The sequence below is a fragment of the Rhinolophus ferrumequinum genome, chromosome 10, assembly GCF_004115265.2.
Source record: "Rhinolophus ferrumequinum isolate MPI-CBG mRhiFer1 chromosome 10, mRhiFer1_v1.p, whole genome shotgun sequence".
Lineage (NCBI taxonomy): Eukaryota > Metazoa > Chordata > Mammalia > Chiroptera > Rhinolophidae > Rhinolophus > Rhinolophus ferrumequinum.
The window spans coordinates 13,235,803-13,260,863 of record NC_046293.1 but is presented as its reverse complement, the minus strand read 5'-3'; the positions used below and the strand labels follow the sequence as shown (position 1 = coordinate 13,260,863).

General features: G+C 46.6%; 1 protein-coding gene across 3 annotated transcripts in view; it reads left to right on the top strand.

Moving 5' to 3' along the window:
- ABTB3 (ankyrin repeat and BTB domain containing 3) overlaps positions 1-25,061 on the top strand; it is a 281,036-nt gene that overhangs the window by 215,950 nt on the left and 40,025 nt on the right. For all 3 annotated transcript variants that reach the window (XR_004424216.1, XM_033118603.1, XM_033118604.1), the window contains exons 4-5: positions 204-356; positions 24,064-24,229. Coding sequence is in view for 2 of the 3 variants with exons in the window: in XM_033118603.1 (XP_032974494.1) it covers positions 204-356; positions 24,064-24,229 (319 nt within the window). In the remaining variant the exon portion in view is untranslated. The remainder of the gene's footprint in view (positions 1-203; positions 357-24,063; positions 24,230-25,061) is intronic.

Genomic DNA, 25,061 nt, shown 5'->3' with positions numbered 1-25,061 from the left:
GCCTGCCCCGAGGTCACCAGTGCGGTCAGGATGTCTCCAAAGGCTCTCCCGCTACTCTGGAATTCAGAGGCAAGGTCTCCCGGGAGCGCAGGATGGGGCCGGGAGATGGAGGGAACAGGCCACGACTGGGGACGGGGGAGCTGCGCCGGCAGCCCCCGTGCCCGGCTGCCCTAACGCATCTCCACGTCACTCCCCCGCTGCAGGCCCTTCCTCGTGCTGCCGCCGCTGATGGAGTGGATCCGGGTGGCCGTGGCACACGCCGGCCACCGCCGCAGCTTCTCCATGGACAGCGACGACGTCCGCCAGGCGGCCCGGCTGCTGCTGCCAGGCGTGGACTGCGAGCCGCGCCAGCTCAGGTAGGGAGGGCGGCAGGGCGCAGGGAGGGGGCGCCCTTCCCGGACACTCGCCCAGCCCGCGTCCCGGCGGGCGGAAGGAAGGAAGGAAGGAAGCTGCCGGCAGCCCGCGGGGCTTGGGACTCGTTGCATCCACGCCTCCAGTCTGAGTCCTGCAGGGCGGTTTGCTCTGGTGGCGAGCAGACGTTGCCCTCGCCACCGAGATTGAGGCTGTGCTGGTTTAAATGACAGGCGTGGGCTTAACAATAAGCCAGCCCCACGCGCCCCAGGGATGGATGGAGGACAGCAGCAAGGCTGTTATGTGGGAATGCCCTGATTCTTCAATTACAAGACACCCTCTGCCTTGTTTCTTTCGTATTCTTTCTATTCGTGATTTGTCTCTCTCTTTCTTTCCCTCCCTCTCGACCTCCCATCCACTCCCTCCACAAGAAGTAAATTTTGGTCTTCCTGTAGTTTTGTAACAAAAGCTTGCGGAGTACAATTTCTGGCTAGGGAGGAGCACACCTCTTTTTTTCACGTGCTTGGGGATGGAGTGGCTCGCTCTCTGTTTCTCACGCCTCTGTCTCCTCTCCAGGCAGGTGGGAATTATTCATGGGCTGCTCGGGTACCCCATGCATGGGTGCTCATTTTCATCCAAAGCAAAAGAAATAAAACAACTCACTCAGCTGAGTCAAAACCTGACTCCAAATGTCAAAAACACAGAAACTCCGAGGTGTGTGTGTGCTTTCCCGACTCCCTGGGCTGTTTACCAGGTGGTCATTGTCCATATTTTCAAACGCCCCCTGCCCACGTGATGAGAAACTGCCCTTCCTCTGAAGTTCATCTGGCCCAATCATGTGGCCAGACTGCAGCGATTTTCACTCTTCCAAGATCTGACTAGGGGTCTGCAAGGAAATGGAGGGTTTGCGGTATCAAACATAGCCCACTAGCAGCCCAGAGATACCCCTCAGCAAGGGGCTGATCCAAGCCATCATTGCAGGGTTTATTGAATGCTTACCATATACTGGGCACTGTTCTACGTGCTTTACACAGATAAACTAATATCTATTCCCCAAACCCTATGCAGCATGTACTGTTATGCCCACGTTACAGATAAGGAAACTGAGACACAAATAGGTTAAGTAACATGCCCAAGGTCACAGGGACTAGTAAGTAGTGGAGCCAGGATATGAATTCAGGTAGCCCAGACCCCCCCAGGCCCATAGTTTTAACAATTGACTTGTACTATTCTAAGGTTTCGGTCTAGGCATTTTCTGGCTGTGCCACCATCCCTTACTCCTTATCACTTAGAATAACAGCAGATCTCAAGGAAAGGCCAGGGAGCAGCCATCTATTAAGCATTTACGTGCCATTTATCAGTTGCAACGATAGATTTGTATTCGTTGTTTCCTTTAGTCCCTGAAGCAGCCTCCTAAGGTTAGTGTAATCTTCCTGTTTTGCAGATTAGGAAGCTCTTGGTGGGACAGCTTGTTGGTGGAGGTGCCAGGGTTGAGATTCTTGTGGCACATACTCCAAAGCCCATCCTCTGCTCCCCAGACTCTCCTGCCTCCTGTTTCCTGGGTGTGGCACCCTACCGGCAAACTCACTCCCATCACCCCTGCTCACTGCCCCAGCTCCAACCTGGGATGACCTTGAGATTCTAGCTTTCTTCCTTGCAGGAAGCCTGGGGCGGCTGGGTGGTGTGAAAAGTAAGATGTTTCTTTTACTCTTGCTGACAAAGTACTCCTTGGTTGTCATGCTCTCAAGAGACCCCACAACTTACAGGTTAGGAAGCTGGGCTCCAGAGTCCCATTGCCTGCATCCAAATCCCACCACATGGTTAATTAGCTGTGCAACCTTGGGCAAACTAGTTAACCTCTCTGGACCTTCATTTCCCCACCCAAAACAGGGACTTCATAGCAGCTCCCTTTGGAGGTTGGTGCAAGCACAAAGCAGGGTTATGAACATGAAGCACCTATGCAGACAATGCCTGAAAGGAATAAATGCTCACGACGTGGTTGTTACGAGCTAGCACTGTCCCGGTCTCTACTATCCCTGAACTCATAATGGAGGCTCACACCTAGGTGTTGCTTTATAATTCTGAAAGGCTTTTAACATGTGAGCCTCCAAACAAACACTGTTGTTACCCGGGAAAGTAGTGCTGTCCCATTTTACAGAGGAAGAAATCAAGACCCAGCAGGATTAGGTAACTCTCCCAACATCACACAGGTATGAAGTGACAGAGTTAGGCGCCGGATATCAAACCCAGACACCCAGAGACATAACCATGTTTTCTGGTCCCTCGCCCTAGTCCTAGACTCAGCCCTCTTGGAGAATGCTGGCAACTCTCTTCAAACTGCCTGTGTTCTTTGTCGTAATTCTGCAGGCCTTGAACGTGAGCTTCAAGGGCCACTATGCATCTCTGTGGCCCTCGTCCAGCAAGGAGTTTTCACTCCATGGTCTAGGGACCAAGTGTGTGTTATTCTGCAGTCATGCCAGAAGGAGTTCAATTTCAACATCCGTCCAGTTTGAGATCTCCGCATGGCATTCAGGCTGTGAGTGTGATATCCTGGCAGGCCAAAACACACACATTTAGAGCAGGGCGAGAAAGAAGTCAGTTCCCCGTGAGTCTCTGGGCTATTTTTGGTCATTTATCTCTCAATTCTGGACTCATTGGTCTCTAGAAGAATGATTTGTGCATAGAAAATATACTAATTGATTGTTTCAGCTATATTTTCATTTAGTCTAGAAATCGTTTTCAACGAAAAACAACTAAACTAGAGTCTTTCATTAGCTTTCCTAAATAATAAGTGTAAGACAAGTTCCATTAACTAGACTAAATTCAGTATGTGAAAGGATGAATGAGTTGTTTTTTTAAAGTACCTATTTTTCAGTCTAGGCAACATATAGGTACTGCTGTACAATCTCATTTAATGTGACATGAGGTAGGAATTACTGTCTTCAGTTTACGGGTAGCAGGATCAGAGAAGTTTTGTTTGTGCAGACATCCTTACTCTGAGCCTTGCACTAACAGTCTTCATGGTGTGCTTTCCTCAACAAATGTGCAAGGCAGACTTTATTGTCCCATTTTACAAATAGGAAAGCTGAGGTTACTTGAGATTATGGAACTTATCCTAGGTCACACCGGCTACCGGGAGGCAGATGAGGTCTGGCAGGAGGCGTTGGCGAGTAGAGTTAAAAAATCTATATATATAGTCTGCTTGTCTCTTTCCCCTCCCAGACATTCATCTTCGAAGTTGCCAGACAGGCTCCTAGGTCTGAGTCAGTCAGAGTGGAGTTCCCCTGTCCCAAACAGCCCTAGAAAAATTCAGGTAGTTGGGCGGCCTGACAAGTGCAGGAGCTTGGACCTCGGTGTGGGAGACTCGGGCATCCGTAACCATTAGTACATATTACCTCCCAGCTGGCTGAGGTTTCCTGGTGGGAGGAGGCCGGACACCAGCCAGGACAGAGCAACCGAAGTCAAGGATTCCCAGGCCTGGCACATGTGCTGCCATTGATTTTCAGAGTGACCTTGGTCAGAAGCTGCGGGATTTCTGCTTTGGTCTTCATTTGGCTGCAGAGAAGCCTCACCATGGTGATCAGGTTTATTCAAGAGGAATACCATTTGATGCGGCTGCAGTTTTGAAGGGGTGACCTATGTATTCTTCCTTAATTCAAGTATCAGACAATCTACCCCTGAGAAATTCCCCCCCCTTTTTTTTTCTTTCTTTTTCCTGTCTTTTGGGCAATAGAATAAGGGACAGGACAAATGGTACCTCCTGGCAGGGTTTGTACGTTTTTCTTTTTTAATTGGCTTTGAAACATTTCAAAAATGCAAAAAGTTGTTTTCCCCATATTTGTAAGAGGCAGGTTTTCTGCTCCAAAGTGAGGCTGTGTTAAAATAATGGTAGTAAGGGGTGTTCCCGCTTCCTATCTTAGCTGCTACACAGCACCTACCAATAGGATTTGAGGGTTGTTAGAACCATGATCTCGCTCTAGAAAACGGTTAATCTTTTTGCAGGTGTTTCTTAAATTCAACCAAATTTTGAGCTGTCTCAAAGTGGATACGTTTTGGGGTGTAAGGCACCAAGAGTTATCAGGATGGGACTCAGGAGCCCTGGGTCATCATATCCTTTCCTTTGCTCTTTCGTTATATTTGTTGAGTACCTACTAAGTGCCAAACCCCACACCAGATGCTGTCATCTGGGTCTGCTGCTTTCTAGAGATGACCTTGGGCAAGTCACTAGCCCTTCTCACAGGGCTGTTGTCCTCTCCTGTAAAGATGAGGGTGACAGCTGCTTCGTGGGATGAGGAACCTCACAGAGAGCCACATGTGAATTTAGTGAATTGCACCACTGTTTGATCTGCTACTGTTCACCCGTCCCAGGTCTCCTGGACACCTTTTGAGGTTAACAGCTTTTGCTATTTGTACGCTGCAAGTCAAACTGGGTTCTAAGGTGAAGGTTGTGCCGCAATAGTACCTGTCCTAAAATTCTGGTTCCTCTTACCTAGCCCTATAATGACAGCTGAAAGTTCGGGTTCATTCACCAAATATGGATGAGGTGCTGATGGCCCACCAAGCCCTGTGTGGGGCACAGGGAGACCAAGTCAGGAAAGACCCAGCTGCTGCCCAGAAGGACCACAGCATCTAGTGCTGCCGAGTCAAGGAGGAGACAGGCCTTGTGCTGTTGGATCTGCTGGCCCTAGTTCCGATAAACATCAGTGGCCCTTTAAGAAGATGAGCACCCAGGTGACAGGAATTCCAGCCCTTGGTGTCAGAAGGCCAGATGCTCTCCATCCATTCTTTGCCTCATCCAGATGGATCCAGGTCTTCTTCTGGGCTTAGAGGCGACAGAGTCCCTGCTGGGCAGACACAGACAATAAACACTGGTGAACAAATGAGCAAGATAATTTCACAGAGTATAAGTTCTACAAAGAAAGTCAAAACACGGTAGAGAGGAATTGAGGGAAGAACAGATCGAGGGGCTGTCCAGAGAGCACCTGAGGACCTTGAAGGGGAGGGGACAGTGTTACTCTCCTGCTTTGGAGGCATGCGGGGTGTCCTAGTCAGGAGTCTGGGAGAGACAGGGGCTGGGACATCTTGGGCTACATCTATGCCAGCCATTCTCTCAGTCATGTCCACATCGACCCCTGAATTCAGACGTGGGGCTTCCACGCTTTCTCCCGCAGGGGGTCACCTGCAGCGGTAGAACACCTGGGCCTGGGTACGGCTCTGTGGGGCCCTGGAATGCTGCCAGCCTCTCCCAGAGTCAGAACCACTCTTACCTCTCCCTGTGAGTGTCCTTGTCCTTGCCCAGCTCTAGACGAATCCCACAGCTCCCCATGGCCTCCCCGGCGGGGCTGCCATGGAAGTGCAGCCACGGAATGCCAGCCCCTTCTTCACCTCCAGCAGACATAAAATCCACACTGCAGGCCCCAAGGCGACTCCGTGGGAGCTGCCGCTGCCCTTGCACTGATGTCAGTGCATTATCGCCTCCTGGAAGACAGGAAACTGCCCTCTCTCTGATCCCAGGAGGATCACTTTGGGGCTCAGCTATTCTCCCCTAACAGTGTCAGGGACAGGCCATGGAGCTGGCTCCAGAAGCTGAGCTGGCAAGGCAGCCCTGCTCTCCATAGGCACATACCAAGCGCCTACTGTGTGGCTGACCTACTATGAGTTAGACTTGGGAGGGACGATTGTGCAGAGGGGTCAAAGTCATTAGGGAACAATCTGGTAAATGCTCTAACAGGCAGTAAAGATCGAGGTCTGGGAGAGCTAGAAATGCACGAGATACTGTTTGATCTGAATCCTAAAGAATAAACAGATTTACCAGGTAGAGACGGTGAAGAGAGGAGAAGAAGAAGGAGGGTATTAGAAAAATAAGTGCACACAAAAAGAACCACATATGCAAAGGCCTCAAGATGGGAACGTGTGTTGGGGGAAACAAGGATTTCAAATCAAGAGCAGAGGGTTCAGCCAGCAGGACTGTTGAGTGCCTCCTGTGAACCAGCCGTGGTACCGAAAACTTGGCTAAATTCAGCCCGGGGAAGGTCTTTTATGCCATGCCAGTGAACTTTGACTGTATCCTGTAGGAGTTGATGATTCTTATCACAGATTATTAAGCAGGGAAATGACATTGATATATATTGTAGAAAGAGGGGCTGGTGGTGGCCTGTACAGTGCGCTGAGGAGGGCAGGGAAAGGGGCCTGGAGCCAAGAAGCTTGAAAGAATCCAGGTGAGAGATGTGGACAGCTGGACTAAGGCAGAAGCATGGGGACAGAGAGATGGCGAGCATGCTACAGCCACAGAGAAGGTAGAAGCAGCAGGACTTGGTGACTAACGTGGGGGGTGATAGAGTGAAAAGTGTTAGAAAAGGCCCAGGTGGGCTGGGGGGAGTGGGGTTTAGGGAGTTAGCGTTTCATGGATACATGTAATTATGTGTGTACATGTGTTTAGGTTAAGGGGCACTGAATATATTTTACTATACTTTTTTTAAATGGCCCTGGCGTGTTATCAAGTGAAAAAGACCACACAGAATAGTGTATAAGGTGTCACCCTTGTGTGAAATATACACATGTGTATTTGCTATCTATACTTATATCTCCGAAAGTATAGATATGAAACTGATAACCAGTGTCAAATCTGAGAGGAATTGGAAAACTGGGTGTATCGAGTTCCTAGGGCTACTCTAACAAAGGACCACAGACTAGGTGGCTTAAAACAGCAGACATTTATTGTCTCCCAGTTCTGGAGGCTACAAGTCCAAAATCAAGGTGTCAGCAGGGCCATGCTCCCTCCAAAGCCTCTAGAGGAAGATCCTTCCTTGCTTCTTTCAGCTTCTGGTTGCCCCAGGTGTTCCTTGGCTTGTGGCAGCATAACTCCAATCTCTGCCTCCTTTTTCACACAACTGTCTTCTCTCTGTGTCTCTGTCCAAATTTCTATCTTCTTAGAAGGACACCAGTCACAGTGGATTAAGACCTACCTCAATGACCTTGTCTTAACTTGATTACATCTACAAAGACCCTATTTCCAAATAAAATTGCATTCACAGGTACGGGAGGAAAGGTGGCTTAGAACTTCAACATACCTTTTTAGGGGATGTAATTGAACCCCACCCTGGGGGACAGATATGGGAAGAAACTTACTTAACTGGTGGACTTTGTAGCATGTACACGTGATACTGATTCCCCTTTACCAAATTTTTATGTTAAAAATCGTCTCTAAGGTTTCTATCTTGGGAGAGTATATAGCTAGGGATGCTTGTCACAAATACAGGAGAAGGACAATGGGGGAGAAGTAATCACGGGTTCAGTTTTGAAAATGGTGAGTGCAAGATGCCGTCCCACTTGGTTGACGATGGAAATGAGAGCAACCGTGTCAGGCTTCCCCGGCGGTACAGAGTTGCCAGGGAATTAAGTGCTCACCCTATCATCTGATTAGAGAGGAAGCAGACCATAGTGGTTAGGAGGGCAGGCTTTAGAGCCCAATTGCCTGGGTTCAAATCCTGGCTCTACCACTTATTTCCTTAGGCAATTCATTCACCTGTCTAGACCTCAGTTTCTGTATATGTAAATTGGGGATGATAATATGCCCACCTGCTAAGATTATGGGAAGGATGAAGTAAAATAATCTATGCAAACCACTTAGCACCAAGTAGCGTGGAAACCCTGTAGCACACTTGTATCCGTGACCACGACGCACTATTGTGAAATAATGCACATTATATATTAGTGATTATTCTTAGGCCCCACCCGTACTCCAAACCAAGAAGGTCAGCTCCTCTGGTTGCCAAAACAATAGCCTCAACTTCCTCTGAGAGAGAGGGGAAATAAATATCCTGAAGAGATGTGGTGGTTTATCACAGGGGATATGGTCTGTATGCCAGGCTGAGTCCAATGTGTGTTGGCCCTTCTGCCACTGCTGGTGACTCAGTCCCCACCCAGTGCAGGAAAAGAATCAACAGGGACTGACTGGCTTAGGGGTCACCGTCCCCACCCCAGTGACTCTAGAGTTCCTCTGGATAGCTCTGGTTTTATATTTTCTCTGAAGTATCAGATTCTCAAAACTATCATTGGCTGGAGTCCATTTGAACCGTGTCCAAAGCAGTTGAGTGTCCATCACCATCTGCATTTGCAACCTTGGAGTCACTAGTGGGAAGATATAGGAGAAGAAAAGGAAGACGTGTAGTCAGCAAATATGGCCCCTGATGTCAAATATGGTCTTGTCTCAAGTGAGCAGAGGTTAGGAGAGAAGTTATGGGGTATAAAATATTCCAGAAGAAAGAGTGACAGCCTGGACTTTATCTCAGATAGTTGGCTTCATTCTCTCTTTAGGACTGGGGCAGAAATCAGTTTCCTTCATCATGGGGCCTACCACCAAGCCTGGCACATAGTGGGGCTGAATAAATATTTGTTGAATGAATGAATGAATGAAAGAATGAATGAGGCAAAAGGCTATTACTGGGTTTGTTGGTGATACTGTAATTAAACAGACTAAGACTTCTCCTGCACTAACTCAGATGCAAAAAGACTTCAACGTGGAGACATTGGTAGGCAGGTGAGATTCAGACGTGGAACTCCGAATAGAGGTCTTCACCAAAGAGGCTTTTGGGGGAAATGCTGGCAGACAGGTGGCCTTTGAAGTCATGGGTGTGGATGAAATTGCCCAGGGAGGGACTGATGGAGACACATCATCATGAGGCAAAAGAAGAGTGGTCCCAGGTCAGAGAAAAGCCCAAAGAAAGTGAGGTGGCAGATACCCAGGGCGCTTCAGAAGGAAAGGAGTCACCAGAATCCAAGGCTGCCACTCCGGAGGAGAAGATGCAGACTGAAAGGAGGCCACCAGGCTTGGCAGTGAAGGGCCATCCACACTCTTTACAGCAGCAGTTTCAATAACCTCATGTGGGTGGAAACCAGATTGCAGGCGACAGAAAGTTTGCCAACACTTGGAATTTGTTCTGAGCTTCTAAAGTGTTAAAAGCAAAACAGAAACACATTTGGTGCGTACAGCAACACAGAGAACTACAGCTTAAATGGCATTTGGGGCTCACTTCCAAATTAGGGCTTCCAATTCAGGCTGGCAGGCTGAGGGTATGTCATTTGCCATATGGGATTTGGCTTCCAGAAGAACAGGAATTTTTTTTTGGCCCACTCTTGAGTCTGTTAAATTTCTGCCCAACATGCTTATTTCCTCATCTGCCAACAAACCTCCCACACTCTAGTTAAAACTCTTAGCTACACAGGAACATTATCTTCCCTTAGCAATTAGTCAGGCAACCAGTACTTATTCCAAAGCCATGTACCTAGTACAAAGTACTTCATACAAGCCGTGACAAAGGTACTTTGGGTAACAATGAAAGAGCAGATCCCATCCTTCAAAAAGCTGTGGTCATCACAGTAAGTGAACTTAACCTTTCATCAGTTCGTTAAACTACCCTATGGAAGGTTAAGGACCATCAGACTGAATGATCTTCAAAGTCCTTTCTAGCTCTGAACATTATTCAATTTCTGGTCTAATGTTAGATGTACAAATGGTAGTAACACTTCTACCTGTGGAGGAAACTGAGGCATGTAGAAGGTAAAGAAAATAAGGCTCTTCAGTGCCCTCTCCTGTATCTTACGAGGTGATAGAGGGAACTAAATCAAGAACCTGCATGGACCAGAACTATCCTGGGTGTTTCTTGTGCTCTGCTCCACTCATTTCTCCCCCAACCACATGAGGGGCTTCATTGTTCTCTTCACACCTAAGGAAACGGGGGCTCTGGGAAGTTAGGAGACCTGCACATGGTCGCATGTAGAATGTGCCCCATCTTGGATTTGAACCAGGTCTGTCTGACTCCAAAGCCCACGTTCTCTCTTAGAAAGGTAGCTCCAAACAAAGAAGTCAACACTGGGAAATGTGAAAGTAACTTTTGAAAATGCCCAGGTTCATCTTGAAAGGCTCAGCCTCCAGCCTTAGCTCTTCTGAGGAATTTGGATGCCTGTCAGCCTCTTGTGTCAGTCAATCATTGTCATCATTGTCCAGTGCCAAAGAGCCCTGTGAAGACTTCATGTAGAAGTATTCTGAGAAACATATGAAAGGGTCTCAACCTCACTAGTAATCCCAGAAATGCAATCAAAACCACACCCAGTATGCATTTCACACCCATTAGATTGGCAAAAAAATTAAAGTCTGACAATATCTAGTTTGAGCAAAGATATAGAATAATGAGAACTCTTAAACACTACTGGAGGGGACTCTGAATCTTCTTTCACGTAAACTTGAAAACACATAATTCTACTCTCAGTTCTATACCGTAGAGAAACTCTTCCTTATGGAAATAAGGAGACATGTACCAAAATGTTCATAGATGCAGAGTTTGTAATCACAAAATAAATTAAAAGAAGAGAAATAAACAGTCTGTCTATAGGAGAATAGATAAATAAATTATGGTATGTTTATACTTGGAGTACCAAGTAACAATGAAAATAAATGAACTAGATCTACAGGTTATTAAACAGCTAAACCCTGGAAACATAATACTGTGGGGGAAAAAAAGCTAGTTGAGTCAGGATTTGTATAGTATGCTACCATTGACATAAAGTTGACCAACATTCAAGACAGTCCATATATCATTAGGAATTCATAAAAGTAGTAAAAAGTATAAAGCATGCATAGGGATGATAAATGTCAAATTCAGGAGAAAGGGTGATCTCAAAAAGATAGAAGAGCTGATGGAATCAGGAGGGGTGTACAGAGGTCTTTGTATTTGTAATGCTTTATTTTTTCAGCTGGGTTGGGTAGTAAGCATGTAGGTGGTCACTGTATTCCTCTATATTTTGTGTGTGCCTAAAATAACTCATTAACAATAAAAGTTACTTAGCTGGTGTTGGCTATAGCACATTCAGAAGACCACTTGTAGGATATTAATAAGCATTAGTTAAAAAAAATCCTGTTAAGTGGTTCAATACATTTGGAAAACCCTGGCTTAAATAAAATTAAATAGGCTTTTAAAAAATTTTTCTCAACACTTTTAACATCCTGTGTTTCTTATAAATCCCAAAGAGAAGGTTATCCTATTTAAATCTTTTACCAGAGATCAGGGGTCAGCAATTTACAGCTGCCTGTCACTCATTTTTGTAAAGAAAGTTGTACGGGAATGTAGCCACTCCCATTTGCTTAGTATTGTTTATGGCTGCTTTCACACTGCAGTGCCAGGGTTGAGTAGTTATACAGAGACCATATGGCCCACAAAGCCTAAAATATTTACTATTTGGACCTTTACAGAAAAAAATTTGTAGACCTGTCATAAAGCATTTCATAGAGCACAGACCTGGGAGTGTAACACTAGAACTTTGTCTTCACACCTCAAGAATTGGTATGTTCATTTATGAAAATTGTTGTAAAGAAGACTATCAGTTCTTTCTAGAATTTCTTGGAGGATGGTGTGTGCATTCATCTTTGAATTTCTAGCACCTAGCACAGTAACCCAGCATAGACTTAACACTTTCTGCATGTTTCACTGACTTGATTTAAATTTAAAAACCATTTGTGGAATGGATTAACTAGGCTGGGGATTCATTAGTTATAACAGACGTGCAGAATACCTGTGTCTTGAGTAAGATAGGAGTTTAAAATTCTCCCTCATGTAACAATCCAGGCATAAGCAGTCCTGGACTGTGATGGCAACTGCAGGTCAGAGACCCAGGCACCTTCCCTGTTGTTGCTCTGCCATCCCTTAGGTGATACCGTCCTCTGCGTGGTTGATATGGCTGTCCCCACCCACCAGATCTATACCTATCTAGTGGGAAGAGGTAAAGTAGAAGGATAGGGCTTGCCCCAGAGATTGTACACATCACTTCCTCCTCACTCCCGATTGGTCAGTACTTAGTCATATGGCCATGACTAGCTGCAAGGGAATCTGGGAAATGTAGTCTTTATCGTGGGCAGCCACGTAGCCAGCTAAAAATTCAGGTCCTACAATACATAAAGGAGATGAAGCATTCTGGAGGACAACAACAAATCTTTGCCAAAAAGGCAAAGGGGTATGTACATTAACAGCTTGCCAAAATCAGGGGTTCTCCTTTCTCTAGGGACTTTGCCTTATTTTCAACTCTTGAAACAAGGCATGATGCCGAAGTAAGAGATGTGTAATGTAGCTTCATTATTTTCTACTCAAAATAACATGACAATACATTCAGCTGTGAACACACTAGTTTCAGTCTCCTGGGTGCTCGCATTTGATATAAATCTTTTTTCACATATTTGAACAGACTCAGATTTTCTATTGTGAGAGGAGGCAAACACAGTGGGTTTTACCACGAACTGGGCATTTACTCCTAAAGAGGAGAGAACTGGGCATTTACTCCTAAAGAGGAGAACGATTCCTGGCCCCTTGGTACTCTTGCAATGCAGAAAAGATTGGCCGGGAGGAGAATGTGGAATCACCCTTTCTTTATCTTATCTGAGGCAGGTTTAATGACCTGGCTCTTTTCTGTATTGTAGTAGCAGCATTAAACAGCAAGTGGGCACAATTGTTGGACAAAGATTTCTCCTAGGAACTTTGCAAGTGTTGCATGCTCCATTTGCTGCTTTAATATAATTTTTTTCTCTAGAAAGGTGCATGGAGATCTTGGTGTGACTTGCTTCAGCACAAAAGTCTCAATTTGTTCATCTTTTTCCTACCCAAAAGAAAAAGAAAAACTCATCAATTGCGGGACTTGACGCCTATGAAAGGGAATTTGGCTTTTTTGGGAAAATGTGTTGAAGAGGGGGGGTCGAGGGTCTGTATCCAAGTCAGGACTATGATTTGCCATTTCACAATTCATTTCTGAAGACACCATTTTATTGTCACGCTTACAGAATCCTCTAATGGGAACTGCTTGATATATATATATATAAGAGATGATGCAAAAAAAATTATTACCCTCCACCAGGGTTTTTCAACCTCAGAACTAGTGATATTTTGGGCTGGATAAGTTTTTGTTGAGGAGGGCTGTCCTGTGCACTGTAGGATGGTTAGCAGCTTCCCTCACCTCTACCTACTGGACACTAATAGCACCTCCCTAGTTGTGACAATCAAGTGTCTCTAGACATTGCCAACTGTCCCCTGTGGGTGATAAAATCACCCCTGGCTGAGAGTCACTGACCTACACAAACCTAAAGGTCTCCGTAGAGAGACTTGCTAAATGACTTTAGAAGAAGACATGGATTCTGCTCCTACATACACCTGTGACCCCTACGATTAGTTAACCTGTCTCAGGCTTCCAGCTTCCTGATCTTAAGGTCAGGCGTTGAGCTGAGCGCCCTCTCTAAGCACTGACATTCTGTGATTCTGCAAGTCACAAGCTGTTACATGGTAGTTGTCTCTAGAATACAACTGGAAGGAAAGCAGGGTACGGGGGAGAGAATTGGAAGTGAGGGACACGCCATGCATGCAGATAAGAAAGCAGTGGGAAAATGTGTATATGGAGAGGGAAGCTGGCCTTCTTAGCTGGAATGGTGAGCAAGTAGAAATGGTTGAGATGGAGAATTTTTCCAGGACTATTGCAAGAGGGCCTTGAATTTGAAGCCTGTGGATGGGAATTTCTATTTCTTTGGCACCCAGCCCAGTACCCGGCATCGAGTAGTTACCCAGGCAGCAGTTGAATAGAATTTATGCGAACATGGAAGGCCTTTGGTAGCACAGAGAGGCCGTGGAGTCCCGCAGTGGTAAGAGCAGAGCTCCAGCAGCAGCCTGCCTGCTTCAAATCTCAGTTCTACTACTCGTAGTCTACGTGACCTGGGGCAAGTACTGCAGTTTCGTCTCCTGAAAGATGAAGATAAATTTTCTATGGTCAAAGTGAGGATTACATAAGCTCATATATGTGAATGTGTGTGTATGTGTGTAATACTCATTCACAGATATGTGTAGTTTTTATATATGTATGTATGTGTATATACAATTAGAATAGTTCCTGGCACACAATAAATACTATATGTGCTTGCTGCTATTATTATTACTATTATTATTATCATTATTATTATTGAACCAATAAAATCTTTTGAGTATGGAAGCTCTCAGTGTGCCTAACAAACTGTTTGACTTATGGTCAGAATGGCTGCCGTTTCCAATTTCCTGATTTCTGGGAAAGGTAGTCTCTATCTGAACAGCCATATGCCCAGTCAAAACTTTGTAAGGGCAGGCGATTCTGTATCACTATAAGGAGGAAGTGGAGAATGGACGCTGGGGGATAGTTAGCACTCGTTGCCACACATTTCTTTCCCAAATGATCCTCTTGGTAATAACTATTTGTATGAAATAAGAGCAAAAAAAAACCAGAGAAGCTGAAATGTTGAGATAGAGGAAGGGAGTAAAGCTATTGCATCGTAAAGAATGGCACGTGAGCCCCAGAAAACGTGACAAGCTCAGAGAATGTCCATGCGTGGAGGCACCCAAGAGTTTGACTAGCCCAACACCCCATTTTATAGATAAGGAAACTCAGGCTGCCAGTGGAAATGTGACTTATCCATGGTCACACAGCTAATGACTTAAAACCACTGGCCCTCCTCCCGCTTTACCCGTTGCTTTCAGAACTGTTCTGTAAGCCCCTGTTCTGTAGGGTTCCTTTCCTGGCTCAGTCTGGACATGGCCTCAGAATCCTTCTTAACACCATATTGCCATCAGCCAGACCAGCGAATCCAAGTTTGCCCAAGAGAAACCCTGTTTTCCATCCCTGGTTTAGGTGTTGTTTCACAGCCAACACAACATTACCCCGAGTTCCCGAAGAGGTATGGGGGTGCTGACTGCCTGTAATGTCTCTCCTGCATTTCAGATGGCTGACCTAGCTCCACATCTTCTAGACATTCTTCGTCTATGTCAGCGTCACGTGTCCCACACGCTCTAGGTTCGTGTCCATATCCAAACAGTGCCTCCAGCCCAACAAGAATAGATTCATGTGCAACCATCTCATTCCTTACAAAAACCTGAACACAGAGGCACTGCTCTCCCATTTTGTAACCGAGGAAGTGGAAGCCTAGAGGAAGATGGGGAGACTTGCCCGAGATTGTACTGCAAGGAAACAGGCTGTGTTGGCGTATACTTGAACACCAATAGTTTTTCCTGCCGCCCTTGGGTGAGGCTCCAGATAAATGGAGTCAGCCTTGTTGTCTGCTCCTGGATATCATAAATCTCTCTGGTGTGCCCGCAGAGAGATAAGAGAGGCCAGCATCTTGATCCTTAATAATTATTGTGTGTTAGTGTTGTATTTTCATTTTTCTCCCCGAGGCACATGCATTTTCAATTATGTAGTCACCTACATAGCCAGTTTGCTTAATGTCCTTCTCCGTGACAGCCTGGGAGGGGAGGGCCCGTGTCTGGCTCACTTGCTGCTGCATCCCAGCTCCTCACCCAGGGCCTGGCCTGTAGCTGGCGCTCAGAGAATGCGTATGTGGGAATGCGTGAACCATGGCACTTCCCTCAGCCTCCGAGCTTCTCCGGGGCAGAAATCTCATCCAGTTGGCCTCTCTGTGTCCCCAGGGTGTGGCACACAGCAGGCATTCGGTAATGTTGGGTTCTGTGGAATTGGGTTGGAACAGTGTGGGAATACACACAAATCCAAGTCTTCCTTAAGCCTGGTCTTTGAGATGAGACAGGTCTGGGTTAAATGGAGGGAGAAGGAGCCCAGTGAGTTTAGGGCAACATATGTCACTCCTCTCGGGCTCTGTTTCCTCATCTGTGAAATGGGGATGCTGAAACCTGCCTTTTGGGCTTCCGATGAGGGTTTAAACAAGACATGAGCATAGGCTCAGGACTCGATGCCAACCCCACCTCCTATGAGCTCTGTGATCTTAGGCCGGTGACATAACCTCCATGCCTCAGGTTTCTCATCTGTAAAATGAAGAGGACAGGGCCTGGTCCATGGGGTTATTTGGGGGATGAAGTGGCCTATTACATGGGAAGTGCTTGGCACGTGGAAAGCTAAGTATAAATTGTTGTTATTATTATTATATTAACGATAGTGTGTTAGGAAAACTGTAAATACTCCTATTTCTCTGATTATCACTAACATCTGTTCCTCTGTCCTTGGGGAGCCATACTGTAAACCACATCATGGGTCCGGGGGCCCGGGGAGCAGAGTGGGGCCGTTTCCTCTCCTGCTCATCCCCACGACAATGGTGGGCTGGGGCCCCTTCCTTGTGAGTAGGGCAAAGCGGCCCCGCCCCTCACACGGCCCCCCAGGCTGGCCCCAGGCTCCTGCCTCTCAGAGGGGCTCTGTCCCACGTTACCAGCCTGCTGGTAGGACCCGCATGAATGAGAACAGAAACCCGGGGAGAGGGCAGTAAGGAGCCATGGACAACAGCAGAGCTGTCACACGGCCCAGCAAGCAGAGGACACAGGGAGGGCTCGGTTCAGAGGGGCCAGGAGCCAGAACAGACTGGGGGCAAGGAGAGGCCCTCAGGGACGGGAGGATTGTGTGGTGGGAGGATGGGGGAGGGGAGGACTTCCAGAAGAACTGATGACATCCCTGAGAAGAGGACCTACAATTAGAAGATAATGGTATAGTAATCAATATGCATTTCATGCGCCGGGCAATTAGTATCACACACTGTGCTGAGTGGTTCAAATGTATTATCTCCTTTAATCCTCATCACAGATACAGACGGTACTGCTCTTCTCATCCCTGTCTTGCAGACGGGGAAACAAACAGAGGCCTAGAGAGGCTAAGTTACCTGTCCCAGGTAGCAAGTCAGAAGCCAAATGGGGATGTGAACTCTAGTCTCGGGCACGAGGCTCTGCCTGCTCCAGGGGGCACAGGCTTCGTGTCAGACTCTCAGACCTCAGCCTCAGTTTCCTTGCCAATCGAATGGGAATAACAGCAGCTCCTGCGAGGAGAGGATCACTTGAAGTGGTGGGATCTGAGCACATAGCACAGTGTCCGTGAGCATGCAATAAAGGGTAGCTTTTTTTATTACTGCTGAGGAGGGTCATGGTGGGGGAACTGTTTAGGCCTCTTGGGCTACAGATCCTAGAGTCATGCATGAGGAATCCCTTTGGAAGCCCAGAAATCGCCAGTGCATCACTAAGAACTGGGTGGTACAGAGTCGTCAGTGGGACTGCCTCGGTTCAAATCCTGACTCCTACTTATTAGCTGTGTGACAATGAGCAAGTTAATTAACCTCTCTGTACCCCATGTTCCTCATCTGTACAACAAGTTAATAATATTAATGACTTCCTCATAGGGGTGATCATGAGAATTAAACAAGTTAATAGTTATAAAAAGCTTATACGTAATATGCCTGGTATATGATAAGTGCTAAGTATTTGTTCAACAAGTAAAACATGTAATATTAGTGTTTCTATTATACACGTCAGAAAAATAAATGAGGGTAAGGACCCTGTGCAGACTTTCCCAGTTAGTGAGGGCAGAGCCAAGCGATGAACCCAGGCATTCTGGCTTCCGAGCCCACACCCTCAGGATGAGCTTCCCAGAGTTATACTGGAGTGAGCACTCAGGGAACCTGGGAGCTGCCGGTTTCCTCTAGCACCAGTGCGTCCGGGTTGGTCCTGGGGGTGGAGGAGGAAAGAAGCGTGGAATCCTGGCTGCACGGGCCTCCAGCACCCTGAGAAGCTTCATTTTTCCCTTGTTGAACTGTTCCAGGAACTGCTCTCATCAAGAGTGACTCCCTTTCCCCACTCCCTTCCCAACCTGTGTCATCACTTAATTTGTTTGAAAAACCATGCTGGACAGGACAGCAGCCCTTCTGGGACCCAGGGTTTCCCCACTGGGAAAAGACCTGTCTTTATCCTGGTGGAGTTGGTTAGATACAGTAGCTAATTGGAGACTTAAGAGGCGCTTTTACTGTAATGTTCTTTAGTCTCTGTCTCTGTATTTGCATCTGCCAAGTAGGGTGTATTCTCTCCAAACAGTCTGCACCTTGCTTTGTAATTTATAGTAATGATTATGATATGAAATCTCTAACATTTAACAAGAGCTGTGTGCCAAGCTCTGTACTCTTCTATGCACTGTGCAGGGATTAGCTCATTTAATCCTCACCCAAACTCCTAGGAGGAAGGTATTATGACTAAACTCATTTTACAGATGAGAAAACTGAACAGCAAAGAGGTTAAGTAACTTGCCCCAAGATCACACAGCCGCTAAATAGCAGAGCTGGGAACCAGAGACCCTGCTCATAACGTCTATGCTAGCTTTAAAAATTAGTAAATGAATAAACTGTGTCTGAGGCCTCACCAGCTTTCATGTGTCACTCAGAGAGCATCAAGAGGTCAGCCGAATGCATCCGCTCCCCGCTCCACACCACTCCTTGCTGTGCTGAGGTCTGTAAGCCTCCTGGAATACATCTTTCTGAAGTCACATTCCTGAAGTGATGGAAGCTATTGAGCTAGTCTATTGGGGCTGGGGCCCTTGAGAAATCAGAGAAATTGACCGCTTTGGTGGCTGACTTCTGAACTTGAATTGATCTGATTTTTTATGGCATCACTGAAAGCTACTCAAAGGGAAAACCACAAGCTTGATCACCTTCTGATGAAGCCCCAGCTGGCCGGCTTAATAGATTTCTGCATAGATAAGTCCTGCACTTAGAAGGGAACACCAATTTGTCCAGGCCGTTGGGGATCTGTTGGTTTTCGGTGGCGGATCCTTCAGAGACTTTTCAGAAAGAGGAAATGGAGCTCTGAGTCATCTTTACAGGAATGCTGCAGGAATTAAGATTTTGTAGAGTTTAGTTTTCTATCAAACCTGGTTGAACAGAAAGCCATGTTTCCTAGACCTTTATGAGAGATGTTTCTTACCTGCTGTACTTACTTACCTGCTTGTCTGCCTTGGCTAGTAAAATTCAGTAAGCAGAACCATTACTTACTTTGTGTGACCGAGGGATTCTTGATAAACAGATGTTTCTTGGGGCTTCCAGAATGAACGTTGTGCAGTTCGTGGCTCACCTGTCAGTTAATACGTGTGCTTCGAGCCTACGATATAGGCATAACAAGACAGATGTGGCCCTGCCGCCAGGGAGGCTGACATGCTCGTGGAAAAGGAAAACTTTAAAAAGTAAAAACAAATAAATAAAATAGTCACAGATGGGAAAAGGTGCTAACAAGGGGAAGGATGAAATTGGCCTAGAGACGGGGTGTGCAAAGGCGAAGAGCATACCCTGGTCAGAGAAGGAAGGCCTCCTTTGGAGGTGACGTGCAAACTCATACTAGAGGTGTGAGAAGGAGCCAGCCCTGCAAAGAGCCAGGGGAAGGGCATTTAAAGAGAGGGAACAGTAGGAGTAAAGTCCTCAAGGTGGGAAAGACCTTGGTCTGTTGAAGGAACGGAAGAGGGGAGTTGCTGGTGCAGAGTGAAGGAGGAAGGGAAGTGTTGGAGAGCTGGGCATGCGTAGGGAGCTGGAGCCTATTCTTAATGTATGGAAAGGCACTGAAAGGTGTTCAGCAGGGCCATCACAGGGTCCTAGTTACGTTTTAAGACCACTCTTCCCTTGAGTAACAGATTGGTTTGGATGAAGAGAAAAATGACAGCAGGAAGACCAGTTAGAAGGCAACTGCAATAACCTAGGCAAAAAAAGATGCTGGAGTTTGGAACCGGGTACTGGACAATGCAGGTGGAGAGAAGTGGATGGATTTGGAATTGGGGATTCGGCTGGCAGAATCAACAGCTGGTGGAATGGATATGGGCGTGAGAGACGGTTCTGGCCCAAGCACCTGGGTTGACAGTGGTGCCAGTTATGGAGATGGGGTGACTGGGGGACATGCTTAGAGAGTGAGAAGTAACTATGTTAATAAAAAGTTCCATTTGGGACATATTAAATTTGAGGGTCTGGGAGACATCCAAAAGATGCACTCAGGTAGGCAGTTGCGTATGTGGGCACGCTGGTTTGATGGAGAAGTGCCAGGTCCTGTTGAGAGGGGTCTGGCTGGGGGATCAGATGCCCTGGGGGGAATCCTGGCTCACTGCTTACCAGCTCTGTGCCTTGGGCAGTGTCCTCATCTCCAGAATGGGGCTCCTATCACACCTTCATCATGGGCTTTTGAAGGTCGTATGATGGAAAGAGCTTAGATTTCAATAGTAAGTATTCAGTAAATGTCAACTTCCTATAATCACAATTATTAACGTCAGCATCTTAGCTGCAGTAATTTTCTTGCCGTTTGTCTCTTTCTAATTAAAGTCAAGGGCATCTGTAGCTGGTAAACGCTTCTGATGTTCTTGGAATTACCAGGTTAGCAGCCCGGGAGCTCAGTGGACACGGATGGGGTGGGGTTTGTGTCTCCCTCCTCTTAGCACCCTTGTGTGTTGCCCACACATACCGTGTTTCCCCGAAAATAAGACCTAGCCGGACAATCAGCTCTAATGCATCTTTTGGAGTAAAAATTAATATAAGACCCGGTCTTACTTTACTATAAGACCGGGTATAATATAATATATAATATAATATAATATAATATAATATAATATAATATAATATAATATAATATAATATAATATAATATAATATAATATAATATAATATAATATAATATATAGTATAATACTGGGTCTTATATTAATTTTTGCTCCAAAAGATGCATTAGAGCTGGTTGTCCGGCTAGGTCTTATTTTCGGGGAAACACGGTAGTAGGTAACATTTACCCAGTCATGTGGAATTCACTTGACTCCAGAAAAACAATGCTTATTTGAAAGAATCAGTCAAGCATTGAGGATAGCAGACAGGAAAGAGGAAATTGCAAAGTCTGTGACAATGACAGTTCACAGCATCTTTGTTCCCAAGAAGGGGGCTCTTGATTTCAGAGCACCCTCTTCCAGAATTAGATAGCGGTCTGTGAGAAGAAGAGTTTTCCTTACAATTATTCAAATCTGATACCTCCCTGAGGTTTGCACATACCCCCAGTCAAGGCTCTAGACACTTCAGTGCAACATGTGCAGACCCCTTTCTTTTCCTCTCCAGAAGCCTCTGTGAGGTATGCCCCAGGACCTGCCCTGCTGCTGTCATCCTCTGCTCTTTGTCCTGTTCGTTTGGCCTGAAGCTTTTTCCTTAACCATTTTTAGGGAACATAGATCCTTTACATGAAGCCTGCTGCCACACCAATGATCTCCCCTCTTCCCCTGGAGCTAGGTGCTGTCTACACTTCCCCAGGCTCCATGGTCTCTTCTTGTGCGCTTCTCGGATCATGGCAAGTGGCTCTGCCCTTTCTCAGATTAAAAAAAAAAAAAAGTTCAATTTCAGATAAACTGTTAAACATTAGTATAAGTTTGTCCCATGCAATATCTGCAAAATCTGTAGCCTTAACTATGTATGAGTCCCAAGTCCAAAGCCCCATGAACTGGGCCCTATGGCACACCCCACCCTGTGCCCCAGAAGTTCATACCTTGGATGCTGATGCCATGGTCTAAAGCCAGGCCAGAGTCCTTGAGCCCTCGCCCAGCTCTATGGGGTCGTCTTGGCTCCTCCACCTGCCATGAAAAGGTCATAATCCTGGAGTCCAGGGTCCTGATCAACTTTGGGCCCCTAAATGCCTTTCTTAGTTCCTCCCAGGGCTCTCATACATACAGGCGCTTGGAGCCGAGCCTGAAACACAGTGCCTGGAGCATGTGTACAGATTAGACCCCCTGTCAACACCAAGCTTCAGGTCTCTTTCTCTGGACTCTATCTTCGCTGCATCAGCTCCCCCTGGCGGCCAGAAGCAAACTCCTAGAGTCTCCTATGGGGAGCCCTAATATCTCCTACCACTGAGTTCCTATTTCAGGATAGCCTTGGGCCCAAGGCTTCTCTGTTATCAGAGATAAATGATACATCAGGAGCCCAATGAAAGGTCAAGTGCACACCCATCCCACTCACTTCCTGTGGCTCTATTTGTGGTTCATCCCTCAAGTCCTGTCCCCACATCACAGCCTTATTGATGAGCAGGACTCTTTGTGCCATCAACGTCCTGGAACAACAGCCCCTCTCATTTCCTCCAAGAATAAAAAAGAAGGTAGTCCCCCCACAAACCTACTCCTTCCTTATGCCACAAAGTGGGTTAGTTAGAAGCAGGAATGGAACCAAGAATTCTGAACCCCTGGCTCCTTTCCTCAGTTTCCACCCTCTGAATTAGCAAGAAAAAGAACAGGAAGGGGCCTGGGACAGCACTGACTCCAGCTGATGCAAGTGTGTGGTTCCCCAGCCTTGGAGCAAGGGCCATAATCTGAGAAATGGGCACCTGTATGTGGAGAAGGCGGAATCCACGGCCACTGCTCCATACTAGCAACCACTGCTTTCACTCAGCACCTTGTCACTTCATATTTTGGCTTCTTCTGTCCATTCCGCTTGTTCATTTAGCACGAACATGTCTCCCTACCTCTAGGGTTGGCTCCCCTCAAACCCATCCTCCACTCTTTCCTAGAGTTGGCCATCCAGCCATCCCCTGCCGGCATAAAAACCTTCAGTGGCTTTTAAGGATAAAGACTGGAGCCTTAAGTATTAAGTAAAGTTCCTCTGTAATCTGGCCCCTGCCTACTCATCAGCCTCAGCTTCTGGCCCTCTGCCTAGAAGTGTGTGTCCCAGGAACACTGAAACTTTCATAGATCCCCTGTCCCCTCCGCTTTACCTGTCATGTCTCACCTCCATCCTTTTGCTCATACTGGCCCTCCTCAAAGTTCTTCTGCCCTCTCTCCTCCTATCTCCTTATTTGTCACAGCTCAGGGGTCACCTCCCCCAGAAAGCCTTGCTGTGTCCCCTGGGCTCTGTTTGGTGCGTGTCTCTGATCCCTCCATCATTGCATTTGCTGCATGGGATTATGATGACCGGTGCCATGTTCTGCCCCCTTCCGGCCAGGGCAGGGACAACGACATGTTTAGCTTTGTGTCTGCAGCACCTAGAGCAGAGCTTGTCACACACAGGTGCTCAATGAATGCTTGGTGATTTGATCCGATAACTGATTGATCAGTTCACCATGAGAAGGAAGTAACATCCTTTACAAGCAGAGTTTGTAACACCTTCTGGAATCCGTTGATTGTCCTGTCCACCCTTCCCTAACCTCTCCCCGAGCCTGGCTGGCTGGGTTGGTGACCAGTGCATCTTACCATTTGTGCTCTCATTCCCTCTCGCCGGTTCTCTGCCCTGCTTCTGCTGTGAATGTAGAGAACGCACCCATTCTGTGTTCATTCAGCTAACACCTCCGTGTGCTACGTGCTGGCTGGCACTGGGACGCAGAGACACATTAGACAAGGTCCCTGCTCTCAGAAGTCCCCAGCCTGTAGAGGAAGTCAGGCAAGGAAAAAAGCAAATAGTATGTGCTGTGATGTAGGACAGGGTGACACAGTGGATATCCAGTCCAGCTCTCCACAGACTGCCTTGGTTCACATCCCAGCTCCACTGCTTGCTGGCTATCTGGCCTTGAGCAAGTCCCTTATCTGTTTCCCCATGGTTAAAAGAGGGGTAATGATAGTACTTACCTCTTGGGGTTGTGTGGGGATTAAACAAATTCATTCATGTTAAGAGTTTAGCAGAGGGCCGAGCCCCTAGTAAACATCCAGTAAATAATAGCCATTATTATACTCGCTCAGTATGCTGGGAATACAGAGGAGAGACTGGGCAGATCAGCAGCAGTTATAAAGGACAGAGGATCAAGACATCCGTATTTTAATGGGAGTCCAAGAAGAGGCAATTGACATGAAAAACAAATGCATAGTCTCTGGGTGCTTCCTAACTCTTGTGGCCCTCCAGGACCAGCCCCTGGGGAAGCTGATGCATCCAGCTGACCATCTCTCCCTTCTTAGGGCTGACGACTGCTTTTTCGCTTCTCGGAAATTGGACGCAGTGGCCATCGAAGCCAAGTTTAAGCAGGACCTGGGTTTCCGGATGCTGAACTGTGGGCGAACAGACCTGGTGAAGCAAGCAGTGTCTCTCCTGGGGCCTGATGGGATCAACACCATGAGCGAACAGGTACAGACAGGGTCTTCTGCGGCATCCCCACTTTCACCATGTGCTCCGCCCCATGGCAAGATAGAAACAGTAGGCTCTGGACAGAGGCTCCCTCTACTGGTGACTAGGGTGATTTTCTTTCTTTCTTTCTTTTTTAAAAAAAAGATTAAAAATACCCTTGTTCATCTTTATAGACGTTGCACATGATCATTGCAACTGAAATGGAAAATAGAGAAAAATAGGCCTATTCCGGAAAGCAAATCATGCCATCACCCAGATCACCATCATTTATATTTAGTATGTGTCCTTCAAGTTCTTTTTCCAGCATGGTTAAAATTAGTTCTCTGCCTGCCTGTCTGTTACTGCGTCACAGAACAAGTCGAGGCAGATTTTCACCAAACTTTCAGGGTATGTTAAGATACACAGAAGTCATTCTGGGGGACCTTCAGAGACACCTCAGAGAGAAGCAGCTGTGTGTCCCCCAAGTGGCTGGCACTGATTTACAGTGAAAGGCTGGTGGGTCTACCAATCAGGGGATGCCCCCTGTGGGTGAAGATGTCTGTGGACAGAGAAAACAAACAAGTTTTCCATGTAAGCCCCAGATGGAAAGTCACAAGGGAAGCTGTTTCTCACATGGACAGTTCATGCAGTGAGTTCCAGGGAAAGGATAGCAGCTAATAATTTTTGTGAGCAGCACCAAGAAGCCCTAACATACACACACACACACACACACACACACACACACACACACACACGAGTTTATTATACAAAAACAAGAGTTTATTATATCTTGTGTTTTCAATATTTTTTATCAAGGGAATTTGTAATATTAAATATGTTTAACCACTTTTAA